At 33.9% G+C, this 21,253-nt stretch overlaps 2 protein-coding genes and 1 pseudogene across 5 annotated transcripts; all 3 read left to right on the plus strand.

The window, feature by feature from the left end:
* Positions 1 to 1,034: 1,034 nt before the first annotated feature.
* Positions 1,035 to 5,247, plus strand: LOC102659792 (CO(2)-response secreted protease-like; annotated as a pseudogene).
* Positions 5,248 to 7,879: 2,632 nt separating this feature from the next.
* On the plus strand, positions 7,880 to 11,641 carry LOC100781173 (CO(2)-response secreted protease). The gene is made up of 9 exons (XM_003523347.5): positions 7,880 to 8,222; positions 8,305 to 8,561; positions 8,714 to 8,825; positions 9,072 to 9,591; positions 9,873 to 9,973; positions 10,174 to 10,419; positions 10,528 to 10,642; positions 10,730 to 10,940; positions 11,043 to 11,641. The coding sequence occupies exons 1-9, from the start codon at positions 8,029 to 8,031 to the stop codon at positions 11,594 to 11,596; spliced, it is 2,310 nt and encodes a 769-aa protein (XP_003523395.1). The 5' UTR covers positions 7,880 to 8,028; the 3' UTR covers positions 11,597 to 11,641.
* A 3,746-nt stretch (positions 11,642 to 15,387) lies between these two features.
* On the plus strand, positions 15,388 to 21,226 carry LOC100776907 (signal peptide peptidase-like 2). Of its 4 annotated transcripts, XM_041014754.1 has the most exons (12): positions 15,388 to 15,529; positions 15,824 to 15,940; positions 16,139 to 16,380; positions 16,496 to 16,611; positions 17,013 to 17,585; positions 18,037 to 18,156; positions 18,339 to 18,490; positions 18,598 to 18,780; positions 19,006 to 19,040; positions 20,478 to 20,511; positions 20,591 to 20,634; positions 21,083 to 21,226. In XM_041014754.1, the coding sequence occupies exons 5-12, from the start codon at positions 17,282 to 17,284 to the stop codon at positions 21,087 to 21,089; spliced, it is 879 nt and encodes a 292-aa protein (XP_040870688.1). In that variant the 5' UTR covers positions 15,388 to 15,529; positions 15,824 to 15,940; positions 16,139 to 16,380; positions 16,496 to 16,611; positions 17,013 to 17,281; the 3' UTR covers positions 21,090 to 21,226. The 4 variants fall into 4 exon arrangements, 2 of the variants coding, with proteins under 2 accessions (XP_040870688.1, XP_040870689.1); XR_005891067.1 differs by lacking the exons at positions 20,591 to 20,634; positions 21,083 to 21,226 and adding an exon at positions 19,613 to 19,691 and having other exon boundaries at positions 20,478 to 20,517; XR_005891066.1 differs by lacking the exons at positions 20,478 to 20,511; positions 20,591 to 20,634; positions 21,083 to 21,226 and adding exons at positions 19,613 to 19,691; positions 19,781 to 19,801.
* The last annotated feature ends 27 nt before the right edge of the window (positions 21,227 to 21,253 follow it).

The following is a 21,253-nucleotide window of genomic DNA, read 5'->3' on the forward strand; positions in this document are numbered from 1 at the left end:
ATAACAAAGGGGAAATATCAATAAGAGGTGGACACTACTACAAGAAAAACGTCCTTTAAACACAAACAAAATCAGTCGCTAAATTACATAAATCGGTCCCTATTTGGATCAGCAACCGAAGCAGAGACCGCAAAGTAAACGGTCCCTAAAACTCAAGTGGCTATTTAGAACGTACCTTAGTTCATGTTCACCCATAATCCCGGAAGGAGCATAGCCCGTCTTTAAAATGTAGAACCTTTTCACATCTCGAATAATGAGTTCTCTGCCTACAAGCTATGAAATAATTTTCAGTGTCGTATTGTAATTGCCACAAACTCAGAGTTTCTTAATTTACCCTGATTGGAAAGCGAGCAGAGCTGCTATGGCGACCATAAGCAACAACTAGTTTCTCGCTTTGCGCAAGAAGAGCTTCTTCTTTGCCTGCTTCCAGGTCTATGTCATGCAACCTTTGTCAATCATGTCTACTACATTAACAAAGGTTGCTTTCAAAATTGGCATCACGACATAGCCGTAAGTACCGAGACCAACGCTATGTTCAGAGTTTTCTTGTAGTGAAATCAAACTACAAATTTAAGATTATATTAGTTTAGTTTAAATATTATTTTCAAATCGAACAACAAATTTCTTTTGAGATAGAATGGAATATTTTTTTTTACTTCAAAATTAATCCTAACGAGCCATAAGAACACTATATATATATAACTTGACATGTTACTAACTGGTTGCTGCCTTCACTCTTAGTTGTCGATTATATGGTGCTTGGTACCAAGTACAGATTTTTCCTATACGGCTGCCTATTAAATCTTTAGATGATTCTACAATATATAGTAGGTTTGTAGATATAGTAGGCAGCCATATAGGAATAAGCATGCAACAATTCCACCATCGCTGATTGTAGCTTTTCTTAAACAGTAAATCACAATCGCTGCTGATTGCTGACATAATTGAGCACCGAATGAACAAGACCGATTGCAATATAAATAACATGTGATGGTGCTGCAAATTAAGCACACTGAGTGCAACAAAGTGTTAACATGAAAGGCATTAATACACTTTTGTTGAATTTATTCTACACTCTCTTGCTGTTTCTTGGAGTACAAAGGTCATCGGCAGGGATTAGTTGGTAACGATGACACGAACCGTAAAGAAGTTTATATCGTGTACATGGGAGCCGCGGATTCAACCAATGCAGCTTACTTTCGGAATGACCACGCTCAGGTTATCAATTCAGTGCTACTAGGTACGTAATTACAAATATTATTATGTGATATCAATTAATTAAGACTTAAATATAATTTTTATCTTAATAAATATTTAATTTTGTATTTTTTTTAAAATAAACATAAGATTCATTAATTTATCATATATTAAAATAAAATATTAATGATAAAAATAAAATTACTATTTTATTAAAAACTTAAAATAAAATAAAAATATAAAAATGATATATTTATTAAAAATCAAAAACATATTTCAAGCCATTTGATGATTGATATGCTCGAATGAATTGAAGGAATGAGAATGGTCTAGTTCGGAACTACAAGCATGGTTTCTAAGGGTTCGCAGCTCGTCTATCAAAAGAGGAGGCAACCTCAATTGCTCACAAACCTGGTGTGGTGTCTGTTTTCCCTGATCCAGTTCTGAAGCTCCACACAACACGGTCCTGGGATTTCCTCAAATACCAAACTCACGTCAAAATTGACACCAAACCAAATACGGTCTCCAAATCTTCTTCCGTCATTGGTATCTTAGACACAGGTTATCAATAATTAAAAAACAATCATATTTATAATTGTGGACTTTATTGATGATTAATTGATTATTGATATCCTAACAATTACCAAATATTTCAAAAATGTTAATACAAAAACGTAACATTTCAGGTATATGGCCAGAGGCGGCGAGTTTTAGCGACAAGGGTATATATGGGTCCTGTTCCATCTCATTGGAAAGGCACCTCCATGCATGAAATCGCAAGACTTCAATTCCTCCAATTGTAACAGGTAAAAAGATCCACAGCCCCACCTGTATGGTAATTCTTCCAACAAGACGGGTGAATAAATGATATATAAATCACAACACAGCCATATTAATTGATTAACTCTTGTTCCCGTTATTAAGCTTTTCAACCCTATTCATGTGGTGTGGGTCACTCCCTCTAGAGTAATGGATTGCTTTTGTATTCACTTTTTTCTCTTTTATCTTTTTTTCCTTAGTCCTTATTAAATCATATTTATACTTTTCTTTCAAAATGTTTAATAGCATAAAAGTGGCCGAACATCTTTATCCTTTTACGTTTGAATGGATAGGAAGCTAATTGGCGCAAGGTATTACGTGGACCCTAATGAAGGGGGCGACAACATGGCAAGGGATTCTAGTGGGTTGGTGCCGCTGTGAGTAATGCATCTTACTATGATGTTCTAACTTTGGGTGTCGTGGGTAAGCCATTCTTGCCGCACTTGACGATGCCATTGAGGACGGAGTGGATGTGTTGTCGGTGTCGTTGGGTGCATCCACTGGGTTTCGACCCGACTTGACGTCCGATCCAATTGCGATTGGAGCATTCCACGCTGTGGAGCGTGGCATCCTCGTTGTGTGCTTTGTTGGGAACGATGGACCAAGCTCGTACACGCTTGTTAATGACGCGCCTTGGATTTTAACCGTTGCAGCTTCCACCATTGATCGGGATTTTCAGTCCAACGTCGTCTTGGGTGTTAACAAAATCATCAAGGTACATACTGAATTGAATAAGTAAACTGTGTTGTGAGACTTCAATTTCTTACCATTTGAATGAAGAAGATTCTCTTGAAAGAAACAAAATTTATTTTAATGATCTTTAAATTTAAGAAGAAATTAATCTCCCTCTAGTGGTTGAGATATCCTTGACTCACATAAATAGAAAACTACAATATAATATAATAGTAATATTTTAATGCTTATGTTATGTAAAAGTAAAAAAAATATCATTAATCAAACAAAAATCATTTTTATTATAATTAATCTTGGAGTCAAGAAATTTATGGTATGTAATTATTTTTAATTTGATAATATCAGTATAAAATTCTCGAAGCATAACGTAGTTTCTCTAATAACAATCTATAGCCAATTTATACGATATGTTTTATGAATCAACTTTTGGACTTTAATTTTTTCTTCCCCTTTACATTTATTTTATTTTATTTTTGTAAAAGATTCAATCAATTGCTTTATAACCAATTTATACATTATATTTTGTAAATCAATTTTTTTGTTGATAAACTCAAAAGAAAAGGATATAATTTTTATCCTTCTCGAAAAAGGGAATCAGATGAAAAAATAATTCATTTTACGAATTAGCCTATGAATGTTTTGAAAGTATCATTAGTTAAATAATATTAATACATCATATTATGCGTTTTTAATTACTTAAAAAGTATTGATGTTTTTTTTTCATCACAATTTAATACTTTTATTTTCTTGTTTTTGTTTTAAATGGGTACAGTACAACTAATGTCATCTTTGAAAATTATTAAACTTCAGGGCAGAGCTATAAATCTATCCCCCTTTCAAATTCTCCGAAGTATCCAGTGAGAGTCAGCCAAGGCGAATAGCACCAGCTTAGCTGAAGCAAAGCATGTATGCAAAATCTACGACCTATATGAAAAGCTTAGCAATATATCAGAAGCTCAAAAACCTTTAAATTGGACAACTTAGAATCAAGTAATCAACTAAGGAATAACAAACATGTTTTTCATCAGTTATCTGTCACAACTCAAAACCTCTAAGCAAAAAATTAAATCATTTGTTAAATGCAGACAATGCCATCCAAATTCATTAGATGTGAATAAAGTCAAAGGGAAGATTGTGGTCTGTGAAGGCAAAAATGATAAATATTCAACTAGAAAAAAAGTTATCACGGTGAAAGCGGTAGGAGGAATAGGCCTGGTTCATATTACTGATCAAAATGGAGCAATAGCATCAAATTATGGGGACTTCCCAGCAACAGTGATAAGCTCAAAAGATGGCATCACAATCCTACAGTACATCAATTCAACCAGGTAAGGATGACACTTGAAAGAAGCAAACATTTTTGGTCAATTTTAGAATCTCGTTTGATCACGTACGGGTTATTTTTTTTCAATTGTTTGTGCATATATATAATAATATAAAGCAATCCAGTGGCAACAATTCTACCAACAACAACAGTTCTTGATTCTAAGCCTGCTCCCCTGGTGCCAAACTTTTCATCAAGAGGGCCTTCATCGCTTTCAAGCAATATTCTCAAGGTACAGTATAATGATAAAATTATACATATCATGATAAAGTATATCCTAAATGCTCAACACTAAACAGAACCTCCTTTCTTTCTTTCTTTGTAGCCTGATATTGCAGCACCCGGAGTTAACATTCTTGCTGCATGGATTGAAAATGGCACGTACAGAAGAGGTACCCAAAGGAAGAAATAAAAGCCCTCACTATACAACATAATCTCAAGGAATTCCATGGCTTGCCCACATGTTTCGGGGCTTGCAAGCAGTGTCAAAACACGGAAGCCCACTTGGAGTGCATCCGCAATTAAATATGTCATCATGACTTCAGGTCACCCATTTGATTATTCATTAAGTAATGTGATATAGCGATGTCTCAACTCCTATCTTTCTATATATATGCAGCAATTCAAAGCAACAACTTGAAGGCTCCCATAACAACGGGATAAGGGTCGGTAGCCACACCTTATGACTATGGAGTAGGGGAAATGGCAACATCTGAACCATTGCAACCAGGACTAGTTTATGAAACCAGCACCATTGACTACTTGAACTTCTTGTGTTACATTGGATTCAACGTAACCGCGGTCAAAGTCATCTCCAAAACTGTCCCTCATAATTTCAATTGCCCCAAGGATTTGAGCTCTGATCATGTCTCTAACATCAACTACCCTTCCATAGCAATAAACTTCAGTGGCAAAAGAGCCGTGAACGTGAGTAGAACTGTCACAAACGTTGGTGAAGAAGATGAAACAGATCTTTCTTCTTCTTTTTTGTTATCATGGCAAATTGTGAGCGACGGGAAACATTTTTGTGTAATATGTTCTCATTTTCTATTTAATTTAATGTATTTTGCCTTTTAAAAACTTATCCCAATAATTTGAAACTTATTTGATAAAGATTAAATTTGTACTTACAATTTGTTTTCCTCTTTTTCTTTTTTTAATTTATGATAGTATATTTTACTCTTTTTTTTACACAATAATTATGATTCCTTTAATTTGAGGTTGAAATTTGAATTTTTTAAATAATTTCATTTTTAAAATTATGATAATACCTTTTACTCTTTTTTTTTTTAATTTGATGAATGATATATATTTTATCAAAATATGTTTAACAAAATAAAAGAATATAATTGACGATAAAAAAAATATAAAGAGAGGGGAATACTTTGAAAAAAGACTCACCAGCAGCAGCTGGATGGTGCAACTAGATGTCTAGATCTAGATGTTCATTCAGAAAAAAAAAAAAGAAAAGATCTGGATGTTTCACCGCCATTATTAACGGTGTACCAACTGATACTAGCGTGCCCAAAAAATTGTGATTTAAACACCCAGATATATCTTATTTTCATTTTCATACGATTAATACGTATTGCTCCGATATAATTGTAGATATTTTCATTATGTTATTCCAGCATACCAAACGCCTCATATATCCAATAAGCTTTGTAAACAAAGGTGCTGCCTCTCCTTACATGCCTCTCATCATCGTTGTTATTGCGATGTAAGTCTCTTAACATTTGAAATATTGACATACCAATACCATTGATATTTGATATTCAACTCAATTAATTAAGACATTTTGTTACTTATTAATTAATGACAAATGCTAGTGGAACTTAAAATAAAAATATTATTAGGAGACAAAAAATTTATGTTACTCGTGATTTTTTTTTTATGTTCTCTTATCATTTATATAATAAATATTTTTATTTTTAATTTCTTAATTAATATCCTAGATAAGAATACTAATTAGCGATATCCTTAATTAATTAATCTAAAACACTAGCTACCTGTCAGCCATATCTATGCGGTTATGCACTTATGCAGAGCAATAATGTACATCCAACTCCATCACTTGAAGACTGATTTGAGAAAGCACACTTATTACGCACACTAACACCTTCAGTTCCTTTAGTTTATGGATGTTTGCAGTACGATTTGATTTGGTTATAATAGAATACCAAATTCAAATTAAATAAAACTAATTTTAAATTATTGTTTGATTCAATTTGATTTGACATTATTTTTATATTTTTAACATATTATCATAATTTAAAATCTATCAATTAAGTTTATGTTATTTTAAAAATGAATTTATTAATTTTATTAAATTTTGTTTAATATATTTTAATTAAAAATTATTATTTTTACTTCTATTTAACATTAATATAAAATGATATTATCAATTATTTTAACATAATAATAATTTGTATATCAATTGATATTTAATACTATTTTTTTAACATTATTAATAAATTCTTTTTAATATATAAAAATAAAATATACATCTTCATTATAAAATAAAAGAAAATTAATAAATTACTTAATACTTATTACTAATTATCACAATAAAAATATAATTATAATATATAATTTGTTCGTATCAAAATCCAAAAATTAAATCAAACCACTAAATATATAACTTTTTTAAAAAAAGAATTATTTTGGTAATTTTCAATTTAAGCAGTTTTCAATTTTTTTAAATCAATTTAACAATTTACAAACAATTTAGTTCAGCTATAAACACCCTAAATTCTCCTCAAATAGGTTAAATCCATTCCAATGGGCTTAAAACAGGGCATCATATGACGAGTTGATTCATTAGTAAAAAATGTCACTGAATCTTTGCTCCAAAAGAAGAAGAAAAATATTTATACTACAAAACACAAAGAATGAATTTAAATACGAAATCGGATAGGACATTCCTTTGGTGCAAGTTGTAAATAACTTGCATTGCACCAATGTTTCATATCATCTAATTCACTCATGTGTTGACATGTGCCGTCATCGTCACATAGTTAGGTCTATTTTTCTTTTTTGCATTTAAGTTCAAGGTCTTTTTTGGCAATTCTTTTTCTATTTTTATTTTTAGTTTCTTGAAACAATCCCTAATCTTCATATGTTGTAAATCATATCATTGATTAAGTTGAAATAATTTCATAATAATTTATTCACATATTTGGTGATAAAAAATTATAAGATTTAATACAGTAAAATTATAAAAGAAACTTTATTTTCAAAATTAATTCTGGCTCAAAGCCACGGACATGCCATGATCACAAAGGTCAAATGTGTGTGATACATTGATATGGTACGGTGCTGGTCATAATTATAATTATTAATTACTGTACTCGTAATTATTAAGGAATCTTTTTTCGCTCAGCTGAATCGCATGGCGACATGGTTACCGCGTTCATTGGGTAATTATATTTAAATTAATTTTATTAAAACCAATTCTATAAAAACTGTAAACTAAAAAGGACACTTAATTTCTAAAAGAATCGTGTAATTAGCGAGCTAGAGTAATACAGCCAAGAGCTTCTTTCCCCTACCTTAACTCCTTTATAATGACTTTGATTGATAGCATATATTGCCAATTAGCTTTAACTGTTATAATATAATGGTATTTATCTAATCTTGACATGTTGCATTACATGTTACTAAATGTTGCAACCTCTAGTTTTAGTTATCGAATATATGCTGGCCGGCACCAACTAACAAAATTTCCTGTATGGCTAGCTACCAATACTATATCTTCAAATGTCTTACGTTGCATGAATTGAGTGCTTAACGGGTAATAGCAGTGCTCATAAGGAATACGAATGTTATAAGTTTACCATCGCAGATTGTAGCGTTTCTTTCACCATAAAAAAAAAAATCACAATCGCTGCTAAGTGCTGACACAATTGTGCACCAAATGAACTAGACCGATTGCATTATAAATAACATGTGAGGGTGGTGCGAAGCACACTGAGTGCAACAAAGTGTTAATTAACATGAAAGGAAATAATACACTTTTGTTGCCTTTATTCTACACTCTCTTGCTGTTTCTTGGAGTGTCAGCAGGGAATGGAAGTAACGATGACACTAACCGTAAAGAAGTTTATATCGTCTATATGGGAGCCGCGGATTCAACAAATGCTTATCTTCGGAATGACCACGTTCAGATTCTGAATTCAGTGCTAAAAAGGTACATATATTATTATGTGGACATTAATTAATTTGATGATATGTTTAATTACTCCTATATTTTGTGTGAATGAATATTGAAGAAATGAGAATGCCATAGTACGGAACTACAAGCATGGTTTCTCAGGATTCGCAGCTCGTCTATCGAAAGAGGAGGCAAACTCAATTTCTCAGAAACCTGGTGTGGTGTCTGTTTTCCCTGACCCCATTCTGAAGCTCCACACAACACGTTCCTGGGATTTCCTCAAAAGCCAAACTCGTGTCAATATTGACACCAAACCAAATACGGAGTCCAGTTCTTCTTCCTCCTCAGACGTCATTCTTGGCATCTTAGACACAGGTTGTCCATAATTAGAAAAAACATGATATTAATTTACCAAGTAATACACACACACACACACATATATATATATATATATATGTATGTATATATATATTTCATCATTTTTAAAAATGTTAATATATACAAAAAAAGGGGATTATTAATTTCAGGTATATGGCCAGAGGCGGCGAGTTTTAGCGACGAGGGTTTTGGTCCTGTTCCATCCCGGTGGAAAGGCACCTGCATGACATCAAAAGACTTCAATTCCTCTAATTGTAACAGGTAATTAGTAAAATGTGACATATAGGATGTGAAACCATAATCATTAAATATATAAAGGCGAACGTTACTATTATTAGTAAAAGGTGATTTCCAACAAGACGGGTGAATAAATGATAAATCACAACCACCTTACATGATTAACTCTTTCTTGTTTACGTTACTAAGCTTTTCAATCAATCCTATTTATGTGTAGTGGACTAGTGGGTCCGATGCCAATAGAGTAACGGTTAGCTTTGTATTGATTAGGAAGCTAATTGGCGCAAGGTTTTACCCTGACCCTGATGGGAAGAATGATGACAATGACAAAACGCCAAGGGATTCGAACGGACATGGGACCCACGTGGCGTCAACGGCGGTGTGTGTGGCTGTGAGCAACGCATCGTTCTATGGTCTAGCCACGGGGACCGCGAAGGGTGGGTCCCCCGAGTCAAGATTGGCAGTTTACAAAGTGTGTTATAGGAATGGGTGTCGTGGATCAGCCATCCTGGCGGCGTTTGATGATGCCATTGCCGACGGAGTGGATGTGTTGTCGCTATCGCTGGGCGTATTACCTCTTTCCCGACCAAAGTTGACATCCGACACGATTGCTATTGGAGCATTCCACGCCGTGCAGCGCGGCATCTTGGTGGTCTGCGCCGCTGGGAATGCCGGACCTCTCAAGTACTCAGTTGTAAACGATGCACCTTGGATTTTAACCGTTGCAGCTTCCACCATCGATCGGGATCTTCAGTCCAACGTCGTCTTGGGTACTAACCACGTCGTCAAGGTACATATCCAATTCAATTGAATTGTAAATTCGAACTTTATATATTTTTCTTTATTTTTCAGGTATAGCTATAAAATTACATTCTGAAAAAAAAAGTATTATTAGTTAAATATATTTAATGCATTATCTTATGTGTTCTTAATTTAAAAAATACTTCATTTTTTTTAATGTATTTTCATCACAATTTTGTACTTTTATTATTCTTGTTTAATTTATATTTTAAATCGGTTGCAACTAATTAATGTCATCTTTGCTCATCAATGATAATTATTAAACTTCAGGGCAGAGCCATTAATTTCTCCCCTCTTTCAAATTCTCCCGAGTATCCAATGGTATATGGTGAGTCTGCCAAGGCAAAAAGAGCCAACTTAGGTACAGCAAGGTATGTACGCAAAATCTACGAGCTATGAAAAATCTTTAACAACCGATCATCAGAATCTGATACTCAAAAAACATTCATGGTTTTGAATTGGACACCTTAAAATCAAGTAATCAACTGAGGAATAACAAACATGTGTTTCATCAGTTATATTTAAAACCCAAAACCTCTCGGTAAAAGATTAAATGATTTGTTACATGCAGAAAATGCCACCCAAATTCATTAGATAGAAATAAAGTCAAAGGGAAGATTGTGATTTGCGATGGCAAAAAGGATCCGAAATATATAACTATGGAAAAAATTAACATAGTGAAAGCGGCAGGAGGAATTGGTCTGGCTCATATTACTGATCAAGATGGATCAGTAGCATTTAATTATGTGGACTTCCCGGCAACAGAGATAAGTTCAAAAGATGGCGTCGCACTCCTGCAGTATATCAATTCAACCAGGTAACGATATTGGCACCTGAAAGAAGCAAACATTGGTTGTTAGTTTTGGAATTTGCTTTGATCACTAGTTATTTTCTTTTAATTGTCTGTACATATAATAATATAAAGCAATCCAGTGGGAACAATACTAGCTACAGTTACAGTTCCTGATTATAAGCCTGCTCCCGTGGTGGGTTTCTTTTCATCAAGAGGGCCTTCAACGCTTTCAAGCAATATTCTCAAGGTATGATATGATGATAATAAGATCATACATATCATAATAAACTATCCAAGCTCAACACTAAATAAAACATGCTTTCTTTCTTTGTAGCCTGATATTGCCGCACCGGGAGTGAACATTCTCGCTGCATGGATAGGAGATGACACATCAGAGGTTCCAAAAGGAAGAAAGCCCTCACTATACAACATAATCTCAGGAACTTCCATGGCTACTCCACATGTTTCAGGGCTTGTATGCAGTGTGAAAACACAGAACCCCTCTTGGAGTGCCTCTGCAATCAAATCTGCCATCATGACTTCTGGTCAAGCATTTTATAAATAAATAATGACCAATGTAAATGTGATCTAAGTAATGTGATTTAACAATGTATCATAGCAACTCATATCTTTCTATAAATATGCAGCAATTCAAAATGACAACTTGAAGGCTCCCATAACAACGGATTCAGGGTCGATAGCCACACCCTATGACTATGGAGCAGGGGAAATTACAACATCTAAACCATTGCAACCAGGGCTAGTTTATGAAACTAACACCGTTGATTACTTGAACTATTTGTGTTACACTGGTCATAACCTAACCACGGTTAAGGTCATCTCCGGAACTGTCCCCGATAATTTCAATTGCCCCAAGGATTCCACCTCTGATCTCATATCCAACATCAACTACCCTTCCATAGCAGTAAACTTCACTGGCAAAGCAAACGTGGTCGTGAGCAGAACTGTCACAAACGTTGCCGAAGAAGATGAAACAGTGTACTCTGCCGTTGTCGAAGCTCCCAAAGGAGTATTTGTCAAAGTGACTCCAAATAAACTTCAGTTTACGAAAAGTAGTAAAAAATTAAGCTACCAAGTTATTTTCGCACCAAAGGCCTCCTTGAGGAAAGATTTGTTTGGATCTATCACTTGGAGTAACGGCAAATATATAGTTCGAAGTCCATTTGTATTAACTAAATAGTGAAATTAAAAGTAACAATGAATAAAATGCAAACTAAATTCTTCATGGTGTCCAGCTACTCTCTAGTCTTTATTATTTCTTATTCATTTTCCCTCTATTTTAATTTAAAGATGTTATAACTAGTTTCCTTAGGATATTAATTAAGAAATTAAAAGAAAAAGTAGTTGTGTAAATCATAAGAGAACGTAAAAAAAAATAAAAATAAACAAAGTAATTTTTCACTTTTCAATCAAAGCATTTTTAAGTTTTTTAACCAATATCTTTTAGACACCAATCAACATTTGTCTTAATTTAATTAATTGTAGTTTCAGCTCCTCAAATATGCTATTTTTTTTTACAGGTAAGCTGACCTACTTTGTTATACCATATTTACAAGTAAAATTAGTTCTAACTTACTCACAGGCCTTTTGACCCAGCTTAATACAGAACGCAAACGTTTCACTTTGCAAAGCGGAATGTTTGGGGCTATATTTGTCGGGTGCACTGATGTTGTATATTAAATTATTTAGAAATTTCCTGCTGTCAAACTAATACATCTTGTACTTAGTTTTGGTTTCAAATAATAAATTCAATATTTGCTTTTAAAAAATATTAAAAAAAACGTGTTTCAATTACATTAATGTCATAGTTGGATGGAAGTAACCTTAGTTTTTACACCGTTGGTAATTCAATACCAATTTCATGCTTCATGCACAAACTCCTTAGATGTCATAAAAGATAGATTTCTAGCAAAATATAATAATACACAAATCATTATTTATTTTAAATACCCTATCATTACCTCTTATTTATGTTACTTTAACTTGAAGAGTACTTTTCCTGTCTATGCCATTTTAGTATGCTCCAATTAATTAGTGGGCAGTAGAAGTTAGAAGCCAATCAAGGGAAGTATTATGCTATTAGAGTAATTTTAATTCTACACCCCATTTTAGATTGAATTGATCGAGGTGGAATTAAAGAGGAGAGAGATAGAGAAAAAAAATAACAATAGAAAATAATAGACGTAATATATATAATGAGAAGGTGGAGAGAAATAGAAAAAAATGTAAATGTAAATATAAATACATTGCATGCCAAATTATTTTTTCATTATTCATGTAATTTTTCTTCTAATAAATTTAGGAATTGGTGAAAAATATACATATAAAATATTTTTGAGTTAATGGTAAATTTTATTGTACTTTAATTCTTTGTGACATGTTAATAGTTTTAAAATGTATAAAAATTGAAAATTTGAAAACTTAAATAATAAAATTTACAAAAAATACATTTAATTCTTTGTGACACGCCAATATTTCTCCAAATTTATATACTCACAAATTGCAAATGCAAAAACCATTAGAGATTCGGAGAAAGGAAATACATTTAAGGAATCTAATCGAGTAATTTTTTTAAAGCAACTCAAATGGGTATAATTTAAATAACTCCTTTTGAGTTTCTTATTTTTTTTATTAAGGAAACTGTTTGATAAACTAAAATGAAAGGTATTGGCCGGTGAATATTTAAATTCTATCATAAATTAACTTTTACAATATCACATTATATTAATTGACTTTCCGAATGTCACATCATATTTAAATCATTCACACATATTTTATTTCAATGAATGGTATAATTTAAGCAAAAGTTAAATGACTCACTTTTATACGTGTTTTAATTAAAATTTTAGTTCAATTATTTTAATTAATTCAAGATTTTTTTTAATCATAAGTCACCATTACTTCTAGAAGCAATTAAATTTAATTTTAAGCAATCCAACATGATAGATAGATTTCTTTCGATAGTAAGAAAAAAAGAAAAAAACAAGCAACCATATCTTAAAATTAGCAACTTTATTTTTGTAAAAGAAAACTATAAGATTTAATACAGTAAAATTCTCATATTTAGTGATAAGAATTAATACAGTAAAATTATAAAAGAAACTTTATTTTTAATTTTCAAACATTATCATGTTAATGGTTCTGGCTCAAAGCCACGGACATGGCATGATAACAAAGGCCAAATGTGCGTGATACAGTGATAGTGCAGGTTATCGTTATAATTATTAAATACTATATACCCCTAATGTATTTTTCAAAATTGAAAATGTTTTACTGCCTAGCTAGGCTAAGGAATCTTTCTGGCTCATCTGAATCGAATGGCGACATGGTTACCGCGTTCATTAAATTAATTTATGTATTTATATTGGGTAATTATATTTATGTATTTAAATTAATTTTATTGAAAACCTATTCCATTAAAACTGTAAACTAAAATGGCACTTAATTTCTAAAAGAGTCTTGTAATTAGCAAGCTAGAGTAATGCGGCCAAGGAGCTTCTTTCCCCTACCTGAATTCCTATATAATGACTTTGATTGATAGCATGCATTTCCAAGCTTTAACTGCCATATAAAATGGTGTTTATATAACCTTGACATGTTGCATTACATGTTACTAACTCGTTGCAACCTCCAGTTTTAGTTATCGAATATGTGCTGGCTGGCACCAACAACAAAATTTTCTGTATGGCTGGATACTAATACTATATCTTCAAATGTCTCACTTTTCATGGACTGAGTGCTTAACGGGTAATTGCAGTGCTCATAAGGAATACGAATGCAATCATTTTACCATGGCAGACTGTAGTTTTTCTTAATTTCACCGTAAAAGAATCACAATTGAGCACCGAATGAACTAGACCGATTGCATTATAAATAACAACATGGGGGTGCAGCTAGCAAAGGCACACTGAGTGCAACAAAGTGTTGACACGAAAGGCAATAATGCACTTTTGTTGCATTTATTCTACACTGCTCTCTTGTTTCTTGGAGCGTCAAGGTCATCGGCAGGGAATAGTAGTAACGATGACACGAACCGTAAAGAAGTTTACATCCTGTACATGGGAGCTGCGGATTCATCAAATGCTTCTCTTAAGAATGAGCACGCTCAGATTCTGAATTCAGTGCTAAAAAGGTACGTATAATTACATAATATTATTATTATGTGGACGTCATTTAACTAATTTGATGATTGGTATGACACAGGTTGTCCATAATTAAAAAACATGATAATAATTTATCAAGTACTATATATCCTCATCACGAACTAAAAATTGTACTAGATATGTATATATTTCATCATTTTTAAAAATGTTAATATAGACAAAAAAGAAAGGGATTATTAATTTCAGGTATATGGCCAGAGGCGGCGAGTTTTAGCGACGAGGGTTTTGGTCCTGTTCCATCCCGGTGGAAAGGCACTGCATGACATCAAAAGACTTCAATTCCTCTAATTGTAACAGGTAATTAGTAAACTGTGATATATAGGATGTGAAACCATAATCATTAAATATATAAAGGCGAAAGGTATATTATTATTAGAAAAAGGTGATTTCCAACGAGACGTACGTGTGAATAAATGATAAATCACAATCATGCACCTTGTTATTTAAGGTTATTAATTAAGCTTTTCAATCAACATTAATCCTACTTATGCGTAGTGGGTCCCTCCCTCCCAGTAGTGTAACGGTTAGCTTTGTATTTATTTTCATATTTGATTAGGAAGCTAATTGGCGCGAGGGTTTACCCAGACCACCCTGATGCGAAGAATGACGACAATGACAAAACGCCAAGGGATTGGAACGGACGTGGTGGGTCATGTCTTGGGTCAGCCATTCTAGCCGCGTTTGACGATGCCATTAACTACGGAGTGGATGAGTTGTCGTTGTCGCTCGGTCCATTCGGTGGGATCCAAACCGATTTGACGACCGACCCAATTTCGATCGGAGCAGTCCATGCCGTGGAACGCAGCATCGTGGCGGTCTGCGCCGCCCGGAACGATGGACAACCATCGACCGTTGTGAACGACGCGCCTTGGATTTTAACCGTTGCAGCTTCCATTATCGACCGTGATCTTCAGTCCAACGTCGTCTTGGGTAATAACCAAGTCATCAAGGTACGTACATATTCAATTCAATTGTAAATTCCAACTTCATATGTTTTTTCTTTATTTTTCAGGTGTAGCTATAAAGTACTAAAACAATAAATTATTGACTAAATGTCATAAAAGTTTTTATCTCTACTACCTAGTGAAAAGGGTGACACTATATGACATATCATCACTCATTCACTGATAAAAGAAATATACTATTAAATTTTTTTATATATATTTTCTTAAGTTTCTACTTTTTAATTTTCTATTTTAAATCGGTGCAGTGCAACTAATATCATCTTTGCTCATCGTTGATAGTTATGAAATTCAGGGCAGAGCCATACATTTCTCCCCTCTTTCAAATTCTCCCGAGTATCCTATGATATATGGTGAGTCTGCTGCCAGGGCAAATATCACCTACTTAATTGATGCAAGGTACGTACGCAAAATCTACGAGCTATATATGAAAAACCTTAGCAATAAATCAGATGCTAAAAAACATTTGTCGTTTGGTATTGGACAAACTTAAAATCAAGCAATCAGCTAAGGAATAACAAACAAGAGTTTCATCATCAATTGATATTTAATACTCAAAACCTCTCGGCAAAAGATTAAATCATTTGTTAAATGCAGATAATGTCACCCAAATTCATTAGATCCAAATGAAGTCATAGGGAAGATTGCGGTTTATGATGGAAAAGATGATGATTATTCAACTAGTGAAAAAATTGACATAGTGCAAGCGTTGGGAGGAATAGGTCTAGCTCATATTATTGATCAAGATGGATCAGTAACATTTAATTATGAGGACTTCCCAGCAACAAAGATAAGTTCAAAAGATGGCGTCGCAATCCTACAGTATATCATTCAACCAGGTAATTAACGATATTGGCACTTGAAAGAAGAAAACATTGGTTGTTAGTTTTGGAATTTTCTTTGATCACTAGTTATTTTCTTTTAATGTATGTTTCTGCATATAATAATATACAGCAACCCCGTGGGAACAATACTAGCAACAGTTATAGTTCTTGATTATAAGCCTGCTCCCCGGGTGGTTTTTTTTTTCATCAAGAGGGCCTTCATTGCTTACAAGCAATGTTCTCAAGGTATGATATGACACTACAAGAAATTTTTTATGTAGCTACAGACATTTTTAACTACGGATATAATTTAGTGTAGGTAGAACTCAAATAAACTTATACCGACATGTGTTTATCGTAAGTAAAAGTAAAATAACTTATACTTATTCTAGTTTGATGTAGGTAAAAATAAAAAAATTTATACTTACCTATGTTTAGTATAAGTAAAATCTCTAAGAACTTATACCTACACTTTTACTTATGAATATAATAAAAAATATTTTTTATTGATGTAAATATGTTTTGATTTTAATTTTAATATGTCTAAATAATTATTAAGATTATTTATTTATTTTTTATTTTATAGAAAAATATAAAATTTGTAACTTAGTTATAATATTTTATTTATATAAATAAAAAAAATTTAGGTGCAGAAACTACAGTTGATATCAGGTATGAGAGCATTTTTGAGTGAGCAACAAGGGCTTATTATTAAGTGGAAAAAAAGAGGTGATGATAATAAAAAGAAAAGCAGGCAACAGGGGCTTCCCCACACCATCCTCTCCCAACAAGAGCCCCCTGCTTAAATTGAGCACTCCTTCTTTATCCCATTCTTTCCTCAGATTCGTGCCACCATTGGAAAAAAAAGGTTCCCGGTGTTGGGGAGCCTAGGGTTAGGGTTTCTGAGACATGTGGGATGTTCCATGCATTCGTGAGCCTTATCGCACGCGGTTGGAAGCTGTTCGAGCACAGTGATGACGCCGGTAATGCCGCCGCCGCCACCGGAAGAGAATGCAAGGATGGCCTCCTCTGGTTCCACGACATCGGAAAGTTCGCTGCCGGCGATTCCTCCATGGTCGTCGTCCAGGCCAACCAGGTCCTCGAGGACCAGAGCCAGATCGAGTCCGGCGGCTTCAGCACCTTCATCGGCATCTACGACGGCCACGGCGGCCCCGATTGCTCCTGCTATGTCTGTGATAACTTGTTCCGCAATCTCCAAGGTTAGTTACTTCGCGATTCAATCTCTTTCCTTATATATAGCGCAATTCCAATTCTCGATCGTGAGTCAGAACTGTTTTTAGTTGCAAGTGATTTTCGTATCTTCGCTTTTCGTGAATTTTGGTTTGGACTTTAATTTCACCAACTAAAAGTAGTTGCGCTTTTCAGTTTTCACAAGAATCATAAACAGTTGAAAAATGCATGTTGTGTAATTCTGTTGGATCTATGTCGCAATGGACCTCTTTTTTAAATAAAAAAAAAATTAATATTGTCATGTATCTGTGTGGAATACAAGTTAACAGCAAGGTGTTAATATGAAAATAGTTGTCTTTATAGTAGTTGGGTTTTTGATAGTTGAAGAAGTTGCTTCACTTTTGTGTTGGGTGGGTCATGTCTAGTATGTACACTTTTTTATTTCTCTTTTCATGTCAAATTTGTTTTTGTTGTTTGCAGAACTGTACAAGATGGTTTGCGAACCTGATGAAACTGATTTGAACATATGCATACCTGCTGTCATGCTTCCACTAGATGCAGGTACAAGACTGGAAAAAATGTTGGCAACTACTTCATCTGGTGAGCTTCCTTGTGCATGTTTTGTGGACTTGTAGTAGTTTCTATTTGATGCAGCTAACTTAGTGATGGTCGCAATATCTTTAATGCTTATGACTTATCAGTAGATTCTAATTGCAATGTAACTACTATTTGTTTTTCCTAAAGGGGAGGGAAGCTTTCTAAAAAAAAAATCCGTTTTGCAGTGTCTGTGCAGCTGTACTCGCCACTTCGACCAGCTGTTGACGTAGCAGAAGTATTTCTTTGGATGATGGCAGTTCTTACCATATTGTGTGCATCATATTGGTCAGCTTGGACGACCCGAGAAGCAGCTATTGAACATGATAAGTTGCTAAAGGTCTATTTTTCCTATTCATTTAGTATTTACTCAAGTTGGATTTTCATTTCTTTTCTTAATATGTTGTCGATTCTACTACTTACTCTCATTTTTTTCTTTTCTTATAGGATGCTTCAGATGAACTCCCAAACACTAAATATGCTAGTGTTAGTGGAGTTGTAAATATGAATGTGAAAGCTACAGTCCTTTTTGTTGTATTTGCTTCGTGTTTCCTGTTTATGCTTTACAAACTGATGTCGTCGTGGTTCATTGATGTTTTGGTTGTTCTCTTCTGTATTGGTGGTATTGAGGTATTAACTTCCACTAAATCAGTTTAAAATTTGATATATTTGCATCTGCGAGGGGAAAAAAATCTATTTGCATATTACTCAAGTCTGTGACATTGCATGAGTACATGTTATAAAAACTCTCTGTTTCCAATACTGAATTCAAATTTTGTCTTTCCTGCTATTGCCAATTTACCATGTTATTCTCTGCCAGGTCATTGCTAACCATATTTTTTCTTGTATGTCTAGGGCTTGCAAACATGCTTGGTTGCTCTTTTGTCCAGGTATGGTGTATCTTCTTTAATGAATGTTATTAAGAATTTTTGGTCTTAGTGTCCATCTATTAAGAAGCTCAAACTGGATCCGAAGAGAGTTGACATGTTTTATGACAAAATAATAAACCTTGTTGGAATTTGGATGGCTTGCCTTTTTTATTACATGATTAGCTTGATACCTTAAGCATTAAAGCAATTGTCTTGCCTTTTCATTAATTATTTTCAAATCTTAGATTAGAAATTGATAAATGCTGTTGTATGAGCTTGATATTTTGTGCACAAAGTGTAGATAAGTGAAACTTGTGGCTGGTTTGATAGAAAAAATGAGCTGTATAGTCAGTGTTAGTCAGTAAAACAGCCAAGGCTTAGCTCCCATGCTCACCCTACGTAATACTTTTAGATGGAGCAATGTTGTTGGTGCATTTTGTTTCCATACCCTGGGATTTTGTACTTTTCTTTTATATTTCTAAGATGATTTTACCATACAAAGCCAAAGGTAATGTACACATTTTGGAGAAGTCTGACACACTGACATTTTATTCTCTGGAAGATATCATTATAAAAAAAATAATATTTTTCAGGAGACACCAGGTCTAATGGACTCGCACAGTCACATGCACCCATAAAGCTGACTAAATGACTGGGGAAAGGATTTCCTAGGTGTTACCTGCATTCTTAGTATTTAAGACTTCATTGAACTTAATTTTATCTTTCATTAATTTTTTGAGAATGTGCTATTATGTGATTAGGAGGGCGAGCCCTGGTGCAGCGGTAAAGTTGTGTCTTGGTGACTTGTTGGTCATGGGTTCGAATCCGGAAACAGCCTCTTTGCATATGCAAGGGTAAGGCTACGTACAACATCCCTCCCTCATACCTTCGCATAGCGAAGAGCCTCTGGGCAATGGGGTACGAAGTTTTTTTGAGGGCGAGCCCTGGTGCAGCGGTAAAGTTGTGCCTTAGTGACTTGTTGGTCATGGGTTCGAATCCGGAAACAGCCTCTTTGCATATGCAAGGGTAAGGCTGCGTACAATATCCCTCCCCTATACCTTCGCATAGCGAAGAGCCTCCGGGCAATGGGGTACGAAAGAAAGTGCTATTATGTGATTAACTTAATTTTTGTATGTGTGAACTACATGAGATGTTGATAATCTTTTTGCATTTTGACATTTACAAACAGTATATTATATATTATATAAATGTTTCAAATGATATAGGATCAGGATGCTTTAATACCTAGTACTCTTGAAAATCATGTCACAAGGTAAAATAGTCTCCTTTCCTCACATTTGAGAGTAATTTTCAAATTTCAAAGACTGAGGATATTGTGTTCTAGAATGTTTGAGTTTCCAACCTTGCATGCTTTTATTGCCCTTTTTAATTGAAGTTGTCATTATGTTCCTCACAATGTTAACTTGTAGAAGAAACTTATTTTGTTTTCCTGTGCAGGTGGTTCAAGCATGCTGGAGAGTCATACATCAAAGTACCTTTCTTAGGAGCTATCTCATACCTGACTTTGGCTGTTTCTCCATTCTGTATAACATTTTCCATTCTCTGGGCAGTTTATCGCAACGAATCCTTTGCCTGGATTGGTCAAGATATACTTGTAAGGATAAATTTTTCTCCAGTCTTAAATGATATTCCTCTCCTTCAAACATATCATATAGGCACTCAAGGCCTAAAGGATGTTTGTCCTTTTCTTTGTTATTTTCAAAGAGGAAGAGGGTACATTTCTCATAATGTAGTTGTGCTTTATATGCATAAATTGTAAAATGTGTCCTGGCATCCATTTGCCTCTGCTACATACTAAAAGGAAATTCAACCGCCTGTCAGGAGTGTCAAGTGGGTGCTTTTGGTGAAGACTTTTTGGATCCTTATTTCTGAATGCAACTTTTTCCTAATATTTCTTTGCCCAACTGTACAAATAATAATAAACTTTGCTATTGTTAGATATATGATATGAAAATTCTGTTTAGTTTTTATACTTATCTGGATAGGCTATTAGTCACTTGTCCATTTAATCATAATTTCTTTTTCATTGATTGTTCTAACAGGGAATAGCACTGATAATCACTTGTAGATTTCGCGACCCTTCTAATGAAGTTTACTTTTGTGTGATTCCTATGAGTAAAAGGAAAAGGAAAAGTCATCACCAGACTAAGATATGATTGTCTTGGACCACCGTTTTTACTTTGCCGGCTCAGTCAAAAGACTCAAAACCTGAA

The sequence above is a fragment of the Glycine max genome, chromosome 4, assembly GCF_000004515.6.
Source record: "Glycine max cultivar Williams 82 chromosome 4, Glycine_max_v4.0, whole genome shotgun sequence".
Lineage (NCBI taxonomy): Eukaryota > Viridiplantae > Streptophyta > Magnoliopsida > Fabales > Fabaceae > Glycine > Glycine max.

Bases quoted from the DNA above. Each gene is read 5' to 3' on its own strand.
- LOC100781173 (XM_003523347.5), top strand. From the start codon at position 8,029: ATGAAAGGAAATAATACACTTTTGTTGCCTTTATTCTACACTCTCTTG. The intron at 9,592-9,872 runs GTACATATCCAA...ATTAAACTTCAG, and splicing joins GTACTAACCACGTCGTCAAG to GGCAGAGCCATTAATTTCTC. The intron at 10,643-10,729 runs GTATGATATGAT...CTTTCTTTGTAG, and splicing joins TTTCAAGCAATATTCTCAAG to CCTGATATTGCCGCACCGGG.
- LOC100776907 (XM_041014754.1), top strand. From the start codon at position 17,282: ATGTTCCATGCATTCGTGAGCCTTATCGCACGCGGTTGGAAGCTGTTC. The intron at 18,781-19,005 runs GTATTAACTTCC...TTGTATGTCTAG, and splicing joins TCTGTATTGGTGGTATTGAG to GGCTTGCAAACATGCTTGGT. The intron at 20,512-20,590 runs GTACCTTTCTTA...TTCTCTGGGCAG, and splicing joins CTGGAGAGTCATACATCAAA to TTTATCGCAACGAATCCTTT.